This window comes from Ascaphus truei, chromosome 1 (genome assembly GCF_040206685.1).
Source record: "Ascaphus truei isolate aAscTru1 chromosome 1, aAscTru1.hap1, whole genome shotgun sequence".
NCBI classification, from domain to species: Eukaryota; Metazoa; Chordata; class Amphibia; order Anura; family Ascaphidae; genus Ascaphus; species Ascaphus truei.
Genome location: NC_134483.1, coordinates 458,069,282 through 458,087,303, shown reverse-complemented (window position 1 = coordinate 458,087,303; position 18,022 = coordinate 458,069,282). Strand labels below are relative to the sequence as shown.

General features: G+C 42.5%; 1 protein-coding gene across 1 annotated transcript in view; it reads left to right on the top strand.

Moving 5' to 3' along the window:
- The first annotated feature begins 15,175 nt into the window (after window positions 1–15,175).
- LOC142463287 (ovochymase-2-like) overlaps window positions 15,176–18,022 on the top strand; it is a 134,696-nt gene continuing 131,849 nt past the window's right edge. The window contains exon 1 of the mRNA XM_075565831.1: window positions 15,176–15,398. Coding sequence (XP_075421946.1) covers window positions 15,269–15,398 — 130 coding nt within the window. The 5' untranslated portion in view covers window positions 15,176–15,268. The remainder of the gene's footprint in view (window positions 15,399–18,022) is intronic.

Sequence of the window (18,022 nt, the reverse complement as noted above, 5' to 3'; positions counted from 1 at the left end):
GGCTACAGTGTGTGTGTCAGTGGGTGTAGAAGGTGGAGGAGTGCTGCAGAGTGTGTTTGTGTCGGCAGTTTTGTGGGTTTAGAGTGTGTGTTTATGGGTGTAGAGGGGGCTACTGTGTGTGCTCTGTGTGTTTTGTGACTGTAGAGGGTGGAGGAGGGCTGCATTGTGTTTTGTGGGTGTAGAGGAGGGGGTGCAGTGTGTGCAAGGGGACAGCAGAGTGTGTTTGTGTATATAGAGGGGGACTGCAGAGTGTGTTTGTGTGTGTGTATAAGGGGGGCGCTGCAGTGTGTGTGTGTGTGTGTGTGTGTGTGTGTGTGTGTGTGTGTGTGTGTGTGTGTGTGTGTGTGTGTGTGTGTGTGTGTGTGTGTGTGTGTATACAAGGGGCTGTGCATATGTACAATTTCATTTTTTAATAAACTTGCAGTAAAAGCAAAAGTATGTAGACAATCATGCTGATAAAAATCAATATGACTACAAAAGTATCTTTTTATGAAAATTTAAAAAAAAATAAGCCTATATTTAGCCTATAATAGTAATAATCCCCTCAGAACAGGGCATTTCTGGCCAATAATGCCCTGTTCTTCTGGGATTATTACTTAATTACGGACTTAGATTTGGTCCGTTGGAATATTGAATAAAGTGTTGGAGAGATTCCGTTGAAATGACTGCTATGTCATTGTATAGTGTACAGTACAACCACACTACATGCAACGTACTGTATGAGAAAAACCAATAAGAAACAGAGCAATATATCATATCTGTGCCAGATACTGTATGTCAATGTGTTTTCCATTTTGTCTCAGGCTAGAATGGTTTCAACCTTCACAATGCAGGTGCAAGACTACAGCATAGAAACTAAATATAGACCACCATCTACAGTACTCAATAATTAAAAAATGTATGTGACAGACTCAGTGACACAGGGGAAATTATATGGTAGCTTCACACACAGCATTGAGGTAATACTGCATTTACAGTTGTAATTAGCAAACATATTTCATCTTCTAGTTCTGGATAGACAACCAATGCAATGCAAAGTAATGCATTCTTAATACATATGAACATACTGTACTACTGTACAACCCAGTGCTTTTGACAAAAATTAAAAGGGCAGATAAGAAAAGGTGTACATTATATACAGTGTACATACACTAAGATATCCATCTTCTTCTTCTTTTTTTTTTTACTGTGATTTTGGTTTAGGGATAAAAATATATATACTGTAACCTGTCTTAATTCCCCTGCTTTTAAAAGTTGAGCCTCAAAATATTAACAAATGCATACTGTATGTACACTATGGAATAAAAATTCTATTTATGAACACTATGGAACAAAGATTCTATTTATGTAGCCAGGTCCCCTACCTCATGGTCCCCAGCTAGGTGGGGGCTGCTCTGGGAGGGATGCAGGACTCAGAGGCGCACCCGGCAAGCGGGGCCACCATCTCAGGTATCGCGCAACGCAAGACTCGGCGCATGCGCAGAAGGGTAATAGTTTCGGTGGCCATCTATGGAATTGGGCTCTGCAAGGGACTACAGTTCCCAGCAGCCTTAGGGGCTGCAAATCACACGGGAGAGCACAGCCAATAAGGCTGCGGTATCCCTGGCGAGCAGAAGATACATTTGGTGCGCTGAAGAGAGCACGCAAGTCGGGAGCAGGACACAGAGGAGAGAGGTAGTGTCCCAGGTGCCAGTTGCCCTGGGACTAGGCCAGCTTTCCCCTGTAGGCCCCAGCTAATCCCCAACTCACAGTAGGCACCAGTACATGTGTAGGGAAAGCCCTGACAGTCAAGGACAGACCCTTTATTGTACTATTAGAACTGCAGCATCAGAAAGCGACGCCACATGGTGTGCCTGACCCAGGCATATATATCAGAGACTCTTACAGTGAGACACTCCAGCGGGAGTTCACCCCACGCGGTGGATTGGACGCACACGGAGCGGAAGGATTCGTAGAGGCCTCACGTCAGGGGAGCAGATGGATCCTTCTGTTAAAGTCAGCGGTACCTGGGTACAGGAGTGCCCAAGGAAGTAAGAATGCACCAACGGTCCTAAGGGGTAACCCAAAATGTGTGTGTACTGTGTTGGTGCACTTAGTTACGATACCTGCCCAGTGCGCCAGCACCTGGGCCTGCTGATCTCTTCGCAAAGGATCCGCAAATCCCGTGATGAATCCGCCTACGCGTGGGGTGATGTCCCGCCCGACGCTCCCACCATGAAAATAGTCTCTATACTGAAGAGGTCTGGTCCCAGACCAAACTTGCCAGGCCACGTTGCACACAGCTGTGTCCCTGACTATTCTGGAATACACCTGACTGCTAAGGGGATCCGTTCCCTATCTAGGGCATGTCCCTGTAGCAGCCACAACCTTTCAATGACTCAGGGCCTATCTGAGGCCTAGGGGATTACGGGCCTAGCGCAGTGGGTCCCTGACCCCTACACACACAACCTCCCCTGTCTCACTCCAAGCTCCTAACTCACTTCCTGAGCTCAGCGCAACAAATGTATCCTTTCTGGCAGAAGAATCTCTCAGCCCTATTGGAGGATTCATGGCCACATGGTTTCCTGTCCCTAAGCACTCTGGGGCTTGTAGTCCCTTGCAGCCCTCTTTTGCATTGGGGCTGTGTGCGCTATGTATCTTGCGCAAGCGCGACATTGTAATGGCCGCCGCTTGCCCTACACGCTCATGTGCAACCTCCAAGATCCCCTGCACTAACTGTAATGGCCGCCGCAACTCCAACCACCTCCTGCGCATGCGCGAACCTCGCGCCAACCACAACATGGCGGCCCGGCTCGCATCTGCGCATGCGCAACCCTCTGCGCATGTGCGGACACATTAAACATGGCGGTGTCCTGCCGCAGCTGCCACCGGGAGCCCCCGGCGACACGCTCGCCCCCCGCAGCGCCCCCGCTAAACTGGAGGTAAGGAAAAAGAGAACCGGGAGTCAGGGGGACCTGAGGGACCCTGGCTACAAGTACATAAGCTTTCACATTGAGGTGATTCAGAGGTTCACTCCTACAATAAGCTGCAACCAAACACTAGGAGATAGTTTAAATCCTTTATTGGACTAGAAGCTTTTTATGTATTTGACTTTTTATTTTTTAACTATTTATACCTCACTGAAGCGCATTCCATATCTATACACCCAGATATTTATCTAGGTAGTTTTTTCCCCCCCCAAAAAATATAACATTGGATAGAATGGCAACATATGTAGCGACATCCTCAATTATAGGAAGCATTTACACTAGCACCCTGAACCACTTATCGCTTCTAAAATGATCTTTATCAGCGCTATAAAATATAAATACACACCTTTAGAAATACTTTCACACAGTGGCTGGCAACCACAAACTATCTAGGCAGCCCATAATAACTAGAACCACAACCGGACTTGCTTCATTATGTTACAATGTGCCTGTGCAAATGTGCACTTCTATCCTGCCTATATACTGTAGCTGTTACTTTATCAAATTCAATGTCAGGACAAGGGTGATGTCCAATATACAGTACCTTCTGTACTGGGCAGTCATTGTTCTCCTACCTACTAAAATAGCTATTGCAAAGCACACATTAATTGAGTTTGCCCTGGCTCTGCATATGCTCCGGTGACTGAGCAGAAATGCATGATATAACCTGACACTAAGTATATATAAATATTTATACATACATATACAGTACACCGACACTGCTTTGTATGTCACAGCACTGTTACCACCAGCTCAGATCTATGAAAACTGAAACATTTCACTTCCCTGCTTGTGCTCCATCTCCCTCACATAGCCTTCTCACTTAACCATATTCTTTCCACTTCTCCAGCCATACCTGATCTATAATTTATTTCCCTTAAATATAATCCTCTTTAGACATCTAGTCATTTTACCCTTGCGTTTATGACTCCAGAGCTTACGTTCTCTATGTGCCTCCTTGGAAAGCGTAAAGAGTAATGGAAGGTCCAAACTGGTGTCTCGCCTAGGAGCGAGTATAAGCTTAATTTGAGTCTGATGCTAATCTTGCAACAAAAAGGGTGCTGGTATACTTCTTCATCCGATTGCAGTGACCTGTTTAAAAGGCAATGTATGGCTTTTTTTTTTTAAAGACCAAACGAGTCAAGCATTTTAAATCAGCAGTTCGATAAATGTTTCAGCTACCGTTATCTGAGACAGGGGACCCCCAAAGTCAGATATTCCTTTACACGAGCAAGGTAAAATATTCTCAATGCTAGCTCTGCCACTAAAAACATTAAAATAATTAATCATTTTTATATTTTCCTGCTTCTTACAGTAAGTATTTCAAGTCAGTTTATAGACTGCTGCTGCTGTTAGCATACTGTAGTTTTACCAATGCACATTACAGCTTGCACATACTTTATGAATATCTGTCTGAAAAATGTTGAATATATTTGAATGGTGAATGGTTTTCAAGCTGTGTGGACTTTTATACGTTGAGGACTTTTTTGTAACTGTGACTAATTCTTACAAAAACAGAAATAGGGGCGCCCTTACATCTATAAATAGTGAGTAACACACAATATGATGCAAAACAATAAATTATACAATATATGTGAATACAACCGTATAGGTGAGAAAATAATGCTGAATAAAATCCCCAAAGTTCCAAGGATATGTTGAAAGAATCCAGCCGTCGCTCAGCACATGGAAAGAAATAAACAAAGCAACACAGTGTGATATTGTTACGTGACAATGCACCTATATTGATAAAAACAAAAAATAAACAAAACATAAATCAGAGTGATAGAGCAAGTACTACAAAAGTAGAAAAATAAGAATATATATATATATTTTATACACATTAAAAAATAAAAAACCATGAACATTCACTTGTCCTGCCTCAGGCAACTATAAGAATCCTACTTACAAGATGCAAATAGGTCAAGCGCATATAAGTAAAAACATCAACGAGGAGTGGCTGCCCCTCCGCCTCATGTGTCCTGCGCGGACGTCCTGCCGTCTCCTACCCGGACCTGCCGGGTGGCTTGGTGGGACCTTTGTCTGCTGAGGAGTTGCTTTTTGCCGCCAGACCTCTCCTGCTCGTGACCCAAGCGCCGCTACCGGTAACCAGCTCAACCTATCTCGCTCTCGCGAGATTATGTTGTTGAAGGGAGCCGATGCCTGTATTGCCACATAGGATCCACAATGCCTGCAGATTGTAGAGATGCGCGCTTGAAACGCCAAGACGCAGGGTGTGTGACGTCACCCTATGCATTTCGCGGATTGATCTGCTTCCTCAGGGGTACACAAGTTATATTGTTATATTGTCCCAAAAAGTCCACCCCATACGTCTGGGTGTGTATACATTGATCAATAATTGATATCTCAAAGTCCAAAAAATCTATTTTGGTTGAATCGATTTGGCAAGTGAAAATAAAATTATTATTATTATTAATAAAAGAAATAAAACTATCTAAATAACCAAACTGCCCTTCCAAATAAACAAAATATGGTCGATGTAGCACCGCCAGAGCACCAGGTTCGCACCGAGGGGACAGTTATTCCAGATGTTCTCATCCTCCCATATGCCCATAAATAAATTGGCGTAACTCGGTGCGAACCAGGTATCCCTGGCGGTGCCACATGTCTGTAAATAATAATGCTTATTAAAATGTAAAAAATTATGAGCTAAAATAAATTCAATGCCTAAAATAAGAAAAGATCGTAATTCTTTAGACATAGTATTGACATTTTCTAATATCTTATTTACAGCTCGACATCCTTGCTTATGTTCTGTTACAGAATATAATGACGTCACGTCTGCTGTGACCCACATGTCTATAACATATTGTTTCAGTTCGACCAACTGCTCTTTATATACCGGCATAGGATTAAAGGGGAGGGTTTGGTAGGTGGCAGTATCCTGCAGAATTCTATTGGATTGCATGATATAATATTCTTTATCTAAAACTACCAAACCCTCCCCCCCCCCTTTCAGCCGGTTTTATAACAATTGTCTCGTCCTGTTGTAGCTGATCTAATGCTATTTTTTCTTCCAGACTGAGATTATTTTTTATTAATCTTGAACGACCTTTAGACTCCAAATCTTCCAATACTAATCGTGCAAAGGTGTCTACAAATGGTTCACATTCATTTTTTGGAAAAAATGTAGACTTCTTTTTAAAAGGAGTAGTGCCAATGACTGGCTGTGGAACTGTTAAGTGACTCACCGAACTAGCATTTCTATTCAATTGACTTGTAATGCCATCTTTGATATAATATTTCTTCAAAGCCAGCTTTTTAATGTATTTGTTCACATATATATATATATATATATATATATATATATATAATTGGAAGCTGTTCAGTCCACAAACTAGCGCGAAAAAGAGCCCTTTACTAAGAACCTTTTGTTCAGGTACAGTCAAGACACGTTGGCTAATATTAAAAATATTGGTTATCAGTGGCTTACGTGCCTGTGATGTTTTTCTCTTTTGTGCTTTGCCGCCCCTTTTTCATCTATTTCGCTTTTTCGTTTCCTTGAACTTACGCTCAAATCTGTCCTTGATGGACCTTCTGCTCTTGGATTCTTGGATGGTGGTCTGTCTCTTTCCTGCCTCCAATCTAAAAAAAGAAAATGTGGGTTTAACTTCCCTAGATTGGTGTGGTGTTGACTCTTCTGATGCATGTACTAAGGCCTGGTACTTGTTTACATGCATATGATCCTTATTCTTATCTCTACTTCTAGATCTTTCACGTCTTACTTCTTGTTTTTGATATGTGGATTTAGGTAACACCCACCTATCATCTCTAGAGAGCGACCTATATCTGCTATTAGGTCTTATTTCTTATTTAGAATGTATGGGTTTCGGCAATAACCTCCTATCGTCTCTGGAAAGAGACCTATGTCTGCTCCTCCTATCTTCCCTGGAGAGTGATCTATGTCTGCTCCTCCTATCTTCCCTTGAAAGAGACCTATGTCTGCTCCTCCTATCTTCCCTGGAAAGAGACTTATGTCTGCTCCTCCTATCATCCCTGGAAAGAGACCTATGTCTGCTCCTCCTATCTTCCTTGGAGAGTGATCTATGTCTGCTCCTCCTATCTTCCCTGGAGAGTGATCTATGTCTGCTCCTCCTATCTTCCCTGGAGAGCGACCCAAGTCTGCTGTTAGGTCTTATTTCTTGTTTAGAATGTATGGGTTTCGGCAATAACCTCCTACCGTCTCTGGAAAGAGACCTATGTCTGCTCCTCCTATCTTCCCTGAAGAGTGATCTATGTCTGCTCCTAGATCTTATCGTTTTGTGATGGTGATAATTGGACGTTTGTGTTACTGTGCCTGACATCCTATTCTTAACAGGTGATCTGGAACGTTGAGAATTAGGTGGTTGATGCACCACAGGATCAATAATCTTTGGGATCTGTGTAATGTTCTGAGCTGAAATATTCGCACTCTGGGATAATGTCTTACTAGATTTATTATTGTCATAGCGTTTTGGATAGTGCCTATTTTGTTTGCTATGTACAGATTTATCTCTGCTTTGTTTATTCCAGTTTCTATAGTTGTCTGTCTCATAATCATTTTTGTCTCGCTGGAATTTTTTCTGTTTTATCCCAATAATTTCTTTATTGAGTTGATCCATTTTGTGCAATAATTTCTGCTCTAAACTAGGTCCCTCCTGATTATCCTTAAAAATGTCCAATTTGTTTTTGATGACCAAAATCTCCTCATCAATTTCTTTCAGAGACTTTCTTCTATGAGATATTAATAATTTGATCAATTCAAAGGAACACATATCCAATGCTTCATACCATTCATTCAAAAAGTGTTCATTATTAAAATCAAACATTTTAAAAATTCGTAATTCCCTTGGGATATGTTTAACCTCTAAATATTGTTCCAATGCTGCTGCGTCCCAAAGTTGCTTGGTCTCCCTAGTCATTCATTTTTCCAAATTTGAAAATAAAACATTAACATACTCATTGGTTTCTCCATTGATTTCCATGGGATCCAAAGCTTGGAACATATTAACTGCCTCCACATGCCTATTCTGGCGTGCTTTCAATATATATGACTCATAATGAGTATGTGAATGAGCTGCTAACACAACGGGAGAATAAACTGAAAAAAAGTGTATTTATGTGTAGCGCTATTCCAACATAAGTGATATAAATTATAACACTACAAATATCACTCTAAATATAAAATATAAGTGAAACAATATATATTGGGGCTGCCAACTAAAAAAACTAACTACCCTAGGTTAGTATAAAACATACAAAAACAGAAATAGGGGCGCCCTTACATCTATAAATAGTGACTAACACACAATATGATGCAAAACAAAAAATTATACAATATATGTGAATACAACCGTATAGGTGAGAAAATAATGCTGAATAAAATCCCCAAAGTTCCAAGGATATGGTGAATGGATCCAGCCGTCGCTCAGCACATGGAAAGAAAGAAACAAAGCAACACAGTGTGATATTGTTACGTGACAATGCACCTATATTGATAAAAACAAAAAATAAACAAAAGAAAAAATCAGAGTTATAGAGCAAGTACTACAAAAGTGGAAAAATAAGAATATATATATTTAATACACATTAAAAAACAAAAAACCATGAAGATTCACTTGTCCTGCGTCAGGCAACTATAAGAATCCTACTTACAAGATGCAAGTAGGTCAAGCGCATATAAGTAAAAACATCAACGAGGAGTGGCTGCCCCTCCGCCTCAGGTGTCCTGTGACTAATGCTTCCTATTGTCAGAAAGTGGTTTTGTTTGTTATTGTAAGTCACCATTGAATTTTTATAATTTCTGATAATAAACATGATCTAAAATGTAAGTGTTTTGTAATTTAAAGATGTTTGTATGTTTGTGTTTGTATGAATGTCTTTATTTATATAGCGTTATTAATGTACATAGCGTTTCACAGCAGTGATACACGTGACAATAATATAAAAAACAATTAATACAAATAACAGATAAAGAGAAGAAGTGCTTCAGACATAAAAGTAACATTTAGAAAAGGAGTCACTGCTCTGAAGAGCTTACAATGTAATTGGTTGGTAGGAAGAATATCCAGAGGCAATAGGAGGGTGTGTTTATCAGGAGTGTTTATCTGACAGTCTCTATAAATATACTGTGGCTTTCTAAAACAGAACAGAAATAAAGACTGTGACCCATATTTATTAAATAGTGCTGTTCCAGTGCCTGGTCCATAAGATGTCTTCCAGTTCCAGAAGGTGACTTATGGCGTAGTACCACTAAATATGGTCATGTATACTGTATCTTTATCCCGCACTGTGCCCTTCTAACCATCTTGTGATCATTCTTCTTGAAGAAAAATGTACTTAAGGCAGCTCCAACACTCCTTCCATTGTTTGGTCTCCCATGTTGATCCTGTGTTGCACTTGCCACCGCAGTTCAGAAAATCACTTTATTATATGACAGTAGCGCCCTTCTACCCACAAAAAAAATTCTTCTGGTATTTTGGGGAATGTGGGAGTTCTTTAGGGAAGTGCGGTTTTACAGTTTAAATTATTGTGGAAAAGTATTTCTTTGTAGTCTATTTACTCAAGTGTAAGAATGGACTTCTAGCGAATCTCGTAAAAAAGTATTCACATGCGAGGAATAAGGAGGGAATCATGATAAGGGTAATCTGTTTCTCTCCCATAACACCAACATTGGTTTACCTATGATATTTGTGGTGGGGACAGATGTGGCTCTTGAGGACATTGGCTAATCAGTATCAAAAAATTCCCTTCTAGGCACCTACGGTCTTCTCCTTGCTTTCAATGATAGATACCCTATGGGCTTCATAGCATACTCAATAAGTGCTATTGTCCTGATCATAGAGGAAGAGTGAAGGAACAGAAATAAAACAGCACTCCACAAAAGGAAGTGATGATAATGAAAGTGACAATATAAGTACAATACAGTATGAACGTGAATAATCAATATATTTATAATGGTGATAGTGATAAGTGCAAATAAGTATATAAAAATGCTGCTCAAAACCCTTTCTTGGGAACGGTTTAGAATAGAGAATCCGAAACCAGACCCACGACTCCTGATGAAACAATCTATGTGAAACGCGTAGTCACTGTCAGTAGCCTGATGACCTCACCTGACCCTTACCTGCTGCATCCAGGATCCTCTTGCATCGAAAGACCAGAAGCACCACGAACCGGAAGTGACGCAACGGATGAGAGACCCGAGCGAAAGAGGGTGGTGACAGCCCGATAGCACCACTTGCTTTTTTATGTGCCTGTAAATGTTTTTTTAAATGTAAGTGTATTTCCAAATACTTTGGATTAGATAAAGTTTTCATCATACAGATTTGCACTATGTCTGGTTTCTCGTTCCAATTCTATGTTATGCCATTCACACATCCCCTGGAGTGATATCTCCACATTGAAGGAGGATTGATCTACAGATTATCCAATCTCTTCTATTTACCACTGTTTTGGAGATGCCTTTTATGATCTGAGAGAATGTGAGTTCTGAATTAAAAGACTTCTCCAGCACAGAATTTATACCACCGTTTTAAATACGTTATTGCACTATATTGTATTTTTACTTTCTTCACATATATTATTAATCGTTGTGAACTCCCCTATCATCCACAAACACATAGAGGAAGAGGCAAGTCTCCTCATCCCATAGGTACAATGCTTAAAATATGGAGCCCAGACTAGGCATGGTAAGGGTATGGTTGTGATAGAGAAAAAAATAATTCTAGTGTAACCCCCCCCCCTTTTTCCTGGTGTTGGTTACTAAAGTAAACAAGGAGTTAACAGTGATAGTAGATGCTTAGCTCCATCCAGGCATTGACACAGTGGTACTGGGTCATAGGAGGTATAAAGGACATGAGCAGAGGGTTCTGGGAGAGGTTTCAATATGTCATAAGGAGATGAGCCTCGGGGAGTAAAGGTAGGGGATAAGTTCCCCAAAGTATAGTATAGATCAGGCCCCCCTTTAATTGTGGTGCAATTAGGGACAGTGCCCCATCGGTTAGAATCTCATAGTATGGCACATGAGACGAGCTTGTCCCAGTAACGGGAATGGAGACAGGCTTCACTGAGCAAAGTAGAGAAGCCTCTAGGATGTCTGGGGATCAGTCCAGCAGTGGATCCCCATCCACAGTATTCAGCACCCCCTGAGGAATTGGCAGTTCCAGAACAGGACTGGAAAGTAACAGTAACTGTAAGAGATGTGTGCAGAGGTACATATAATGGAGACTGATTTGAGTGCAATTATATCTTAGTTTTATTGAACCTGTTCCTTTATCCAGGCAAAACATAAAAAAACAGCACAATAGCAAACCCCTATCCCTTTGTAAGGGCTAACTTACTTCCCCAGACCCTATCTGCAGGACTGGAGGGATATTCCCATTACCAGCCAATCACTCCAAAGTCTCAGGAAGTACCTTAAGCAGATGGCCCTCCATGTCAGTCTCTGTCAGGTTCCTGGGTTCTCTGTGTCCAGGAAATATAGGGCTCTTGGTGTCATGATCTCAGAACAGCCTTTGCTCAAGACTGTCTGTGTGCCGGCTTCTCTGTTCTGCTTATGGCTGCCCAAATGTGAGCTATGGAGTCTCCCACCTGTTTCCTACATCATGATTTTTCTCAAGTCCTAATCAGCCTTGTGGAGTCTGGTTGATTGCCTGTGTGCAATTAACCAGCACGCTGCTGGATTTAGAGGCAGTTTCTGTCAAACAGTGATAAGTCCCTGTTACAGTAACGTTGCACAGAATAGGCCAGGACTTCCGCAGCGGCCCGCAGTAAAAGAGACCTCCGAGATGTTGTTAGAAAGGGGGTCCTGGTCCACAAGATGCAGTCAGAACAGTAACAATTGAATGCAACTGTCACGGGAGACCAGGCAATTACACCTTTATACCGGGATCACATCACTGAGCAAAACAAAGAAGTAAAACAAATTGTGATTTATTCATTTGAAACAGACATACACACAATGGATTACAATTATGTAGATGAAAACACACTTACTGGGGTCTGGAGGAAAAAAATAGACTTTCCTAGCCCTTTACAGTCCTTAAAACAAAATTTGCAGTTGACTGGGACTTGTTCCGAAATGTCCTGGAACTCAAATCGGCATGAAGTTCCACACGCCATCGCTGGATAAGCTCCGGAGCGTTGAAATAGGTTGACCGCGAGTAAGTCCCAAACCACCTGGAACTTAAATCGGCATGTAGATCCAGCCGCGACCACTACGTTCGATTTGTAGAACTTGGCCGCAAAAAGTCGGGACTTAGAAAATATTTCAGCTCAAATTCCTTGAATTTCTCACAGAGCATCTTATGGTGATTTCGAATTTGCTGCTGCTGTCTTGGCACTTAGAATCTCCTGAGCTGATTGGTTGCTAGGTTTCTTATAGGATTTCAGTCCCATTCATAGAATACTCTACCAATCAGAGTGTGAGAATTTTTCCACCAGCCTATCAGCAATTTGCCGGTACCCTGAAGCTGGGCGGGCACGGATTTCAATTCTGCAAAGGGGCATGCGCCAACCTGGCACCTCTGCCACTTAGCATATTGAACACCCCGCTGGGCCTGGCTCCTCAGAGTCTGGGCGGGCAAATGGTCACCGGATAGCCCTTATTCATGCCAGGACATGGGTACTCATGTATAACTCGGTACTCCGCCTGCCCTAACACCTTGGCATCTCTGTGGCTTTCAAATCCGAGACCCGAGCAGACTTAGTGGCACCAACTTGGTAGCCAGCTGATCTCTCGGAACCACGGAATTAGAAATCCCCAGTTCATATACAGTGCATAAACCATATGTAAGGATGTGGTAGGAACCTCATATGTGTGTTCAGTTGGTGTTTGACTCTGTTCAGTGAGAGGCCTGTGGAGCGTCTGCAACAGTGTTGCAGTGTGTCAGAGCAGAGTGAGACAGGCAGTGGCTGATGCAATAGCTGTGTGTCTGTGCAAATTAAGGCAGAGAGGCTCCGTGGAAAAACTACAACTCCCATGAGCTCCTGGGCAATCACCTGATGTAAAGAACCAATCAGAAGGCTAGGATGACGGGACCAGGAAAGGGAAGCGTGGGGGAGAGACCACGCTAGTCAGAGGAGATCTGGACGGAGCTGAAGGAGGTAGTGTGAGTGCAGGGGGTCCGTGACCCACCTGCATAAGCCAGCTATCCCCTCAGGCCCATACGGGCATCCCCTGAGTCACAGTAGGCTGCTGTACTGCAGGGACGCCCTGTAGTGAAAGTGATTGTCACCCTACTATACATTAGTTAAGGACAAAGCACAGAGTTGCGGCCGGTTGCAGTCATCTGGGACAGACGGCTGGACACCGCGACATCTGGAGGTCAAGGGTCGGAGGCATCAGATCCTTTGTGAAAAGGTACTAGTCACCGTCATGACCGGAAGGTACATTGTAACAACAAGTGCACCAACACCGGTCATCAGGCGCTGATCCCGCCTTAGGCTAAACTCTTTAGGGACACTAGCAAGTGGCTAGAGGACTGAGCCTATACCACATAATACAATACAAGGACAATACTCTATAAGAGCGTGGCTGAGCCACTATTGTACAGGACAATATTCCCTAGAGGTGTGGCCGAGCAGTTATAACGGTGTTAGGTATTGCTGCCAAGACTAGCATTATAGTATAAGAATATGTTATGTGTGATGTCATATAGAGTATAAGGTATAAGGTATGATTGCATAGTAAAACTTGGTTGCACGCACTGTGGTGGTATGTTTCTTGCCCAGGGGAATCTTGCATAACGGGGATCCTGGGTAAGGGGAGGCGCTGCGCTAGAATAGTTACCCCAGGCTCCCAGCTAGCAGAGGCTCAGATCTCCTGGAGCCGCAGGTTGTGTACAGTGACCAGTGACCAGTGACCAGTAGTCCCTTTGGGAGGCGTCAGAAAAAGGGCTACACATATATACCCTTATACACCATGTTAATAAAAATATCACAAAATTCTTCTAAGTCCCTCGTCCCCTTGGATCTACTGAAAATTCGTGCACATTCATTTTCAGAGCTCCTAGACCTTCCTATAAGAAGTTAGCTAAAAATTTGCTTCAAATAACGCTTAGGTTAAGTTTCAGAGTTGCTTCTAAGGTACCGAAGCTGGACTTAGAAATAATTTCACTCTCACAACCTCATGGATGGTTGGAGACACTCCGAACCCCTATACTGGGTCCAGAGTGCGGGGCATATACTGGGGGGACTCCCCAAGGTTGCATTGCCTAAATAATGAAGCTGAAATAAATGCCAAATGCTATAGAAATCATGCTAATTGCTAATGCACAAGGTAAAAAACAAATCTACCAATGAGCTCCAGGAACCCTATAGGTCATGAATCAATGAATTCTATGCGTATATAGCAGAGCATGATGGAGTTAATAACAGCCAAGTTGGAGGTAAATGGCAGGGTAGCGGGGGTGTCTGCTCTCTAAAAGCGACAACTCAATCACCCAGCATGTGTCCAGTGTGGAGCACCACAAGTACTCACGATTAGGCACTGTTCCCCTGTGTCCTCCTGGCTTCAGGTGCACCGGCGTGGTGACACCCTCCCTCCATGGCATCTCTCTGATCTGGAAGTAGTAGCAACAAGGTAAGGAACAAAAAAAAAATTTGGATCCTTACCTTGTTGCTAATTGCTAATGCACTAGCTGACATGGCATCCATAAGAATATATAATAATAGCATGTTCCTGTATAGCGCTGCTAGTTGTACGCAGCGCTTTACAGAGAAATTTTGCAGGCACAAGTCCCTGCCCCATGGAGCTTACAATCTATGTTGTTGGTGCCTGAGGCACAGGGAGATAAAGTGACTTGCCCAAGGTCACAAGGAGCTGACACCAGGAATTGAACCAAGCTCCCCTGCAACAATCTCAGTGTCAATCAGTGTTGTTACTCACTGAGCCACTCCTCCCATATTACTCTTCTTCAAGTGCCAGAAGAATATAGAAGATGTATGAGTCTACTGTAGAAATATTTTTAAATCATGATGCTTATTGACTTAGTTGTTGTAGAAATCAAGACAAATATTATATTAAAAAATATATATATGTTGCAAACATTGCAGAATGAACTAGATGGGAGGGGAAAAATTGCTTCATTAAAAAAATGCCCTAAGGCTGACAAGGACAATTGTAAAATGGTTCTCTCTCCTGAGCTGATCAAGGTTCATTGCAATACAGATGAACTTGATAAAGTGGAGGATATACTGTAAACTATGCAAGAAAAATACCTCCACTTCACTCTTCCAACAAGTCTCTTGAAAGTCAATTCATCAACTGTTGGTTACTGGAGGGATCAAACAGAAAGATGAAACCCAAAGGGTTAACAACTTTGGAGAAGGTTTTGATTGCACTTTTCGTTCTTGTGACTGCTGTCGGCATTTCTTTTATTGTGCTTTATTTTGTTCAAGAGCCTACCTCATCAGTAGACACCAGTGGTAAGTACCTATGGAAGTGTGAAATAGTCTACACAAGACTTTATTACATCATCATGGTTCTTGTTTTGCATGCATACGTTTGACCTGTTTTTATTTTGCGCCAAGATTGATCTGTAGTGATGAATTATTAAAGTAACTTATTCTTGAACACCACATTGTGTCCATTTTGTAATGGTGCCTACCTCTTCTGGAGAGGAATTCTTGTTTTGTGTCATACTTAGTACCTTCTTGGTTCACTAGGAAATGTCTTGGCAGTGGTGTTGTACATGTATTGGTGTTATTATCTGTACGGTATGTCTTTGCTGCAAGTACATTTGTGGGATTGTTCCAGAAATGTCATGTTCCTATATTACCAAAAGTGTATGCTGTTGTTTTTATGCTATACCTTTTGATCGTTTTACTTTTGACAAATCTTTTCAGCTATACAATGCTCCACTTAGTATGTAAATATACCCTGTGTATCAGGGCTTGGAATTCTGGATGCAAAATGTAATTTAGAAGACAACATTTCTCCGCTTTGAATTACCCAAACCACCTGAGAATCATTATTACATTCTAATATTAATTGGAAAACAGCATAGCTTTTGTCAGATAATTATTTGCCGATTCAAAAAAATAAGCAGATCCAGTAAATGATCTAGACTATAATAGCATAGAGTATATATATCCCATTTTTTTTTAAATGTTATCAAAGTGCTCTTTCTGTTCTTCATTTCATAAACCCCTTGTATTGAGTTAGTGACAGTGACCAATGATCAAGCACATGACCCATAAAATCTGTAATCTACGTAGTAGGAAGCCATATGCCAAAATTCGACTTTATTTTTAATATTCACTTCTATGGCCCAGATCCACAAAAGGGTGCTAATCTTTAGCACATCTTTACTCCCATTCAAATGGTAAATGCTTTAAAGGGCATTTGAAAATGTTTCTCTTAGCTCCAACACATCAAGGTATACTTTTATCTTCTGTAGTTTCCCTGTTATCTCAAATGTTGAATGCATCAGAACAGAGGACTATGTACATAATAGTACTGTAGGCTTTTAACATGATTCTGCCCTAGCGTACTTTAATCTTCTTTAAATCTATTTCAGAGAAACATCTATACCCATGACGTTTGTGTTTTGTGTTTGGTGACATACTGACATTACATTAAAAAAAACCTTTTATATTTTTTTTTCATTAAAACAAGATAATATACAGTTCTGAACATACGAATTTTGGAACACAATATATCATTCTAACAATATAACACAGTAGGATAAAAATGTAATTAAAGCACAAAAGAACAAGGTGATACAATATTTGTAATCTATTTTTTACTTTTTTAGAGTGATTAGTTAACTTTTTCTTTTATCCCTGCCATAAGTCATTTTTTTTAAGTATTTTTTTTTTTGTATTTTATGTCATACTAGCTGAGAGACCCGGCATTGCCCGGGATGTAATGTTCCTGCTCCTCTCTCTCTTCCCCTGTCTCCCCCCTCCCTCTCTCCCTCCCTCGTTCTCCCTCGCTCTCTCTCTCTCTCCCTCTCTCCCTCTCTCCCTCTCTCCCTCTCTCCCTCTCTCCCTCTCTCCCTCTCTCCCTCTCTCCCTCTCTTCCTCTCCCTCCCTCTCTCTCCCTCTCTCTGCCTGTCTCCCCCCTCTCTCTCGCTCTTCCCCTGTCTCCCCCCTCTCTGTTTGTCCCCCGTTCCCATCAATCCAGCCCCCCACCTTTACAGGTCCGGTCCCTCCCCTCCCCCCATTTACAGGTCCGGTCCCCCACCCCCCTTTCCAGCTCCATTCCCCCCACCTTTACAGCTTCATGCAGTGTGTGTGTGTGTGTGCGTCAGTCAGTGTGTGTGTGTGTGTGCGCGTCAGTCAGTGTGTGTGTGTGTGTGCGTGTCAGTCAGGGTGTGTGTGTGTGCGCGTCAGTCAGTGTGTGTGTGTGCATGTCAGTTAGTGTGTGTGTGCGTCAGTCAGTGTGTGTGTGTGTGTGTGCGCATCAGTCAGTGTGTGTGTGTGTGTGTGTGCGTCAGTCAGTGTGTGTGTGCGTCAGTCAGTGTGTGTGTGCGTCAGTCAGTGTGTGTGTGTGTGAGTCAGTGTGTGTGTGTGTGCGTCAGTCAGTGGGTGTGTGTGTGCGTCAGTCATTGTGTGCGTCAGTCAGTGTGTGTGTGTGCGCGTCAGTGTGTGTGCATCAGTCAGTGTGTGTGTGTGCGTCAGTCAGTGTGTGCGTCAGTGTGTGTGTGTGTGTGTGTGCATCAGTCAGTGTGTGTGTGTGTGTGTGCGTCAGTCAGTGTGTGTGTGTGTGCGCGTCAGTCAGTGGGTGGGTGTCCGTCAGTCAGTGGGTGTGTGTATGTGTGCGCGCGCGCCAGTCTGTGTGTGCGCGTCATTCAGTGTGTGTGTGTGTGTGTGCGCGTCAGTGTGTGTGTGTGCGCGTCAGTCGATGTGTTTGTGTGTGTGCGTGCGTCAGTCGGTGTGTATGTGCGCGTCAGTCGATGTGTGTGTGTGCGCGTCAGTCAGTGTGTGTGCGCGTCAGTCAGTTTGTTGTTGTTTGCCCCCCCTCTGCTTTTTCCTCTGCCCTGCCGCAAAGGGGGGGTGGTTATTGATAGCTGCTCGTGCTCCCGGCCTGGCCGCTGGTCCGTGGG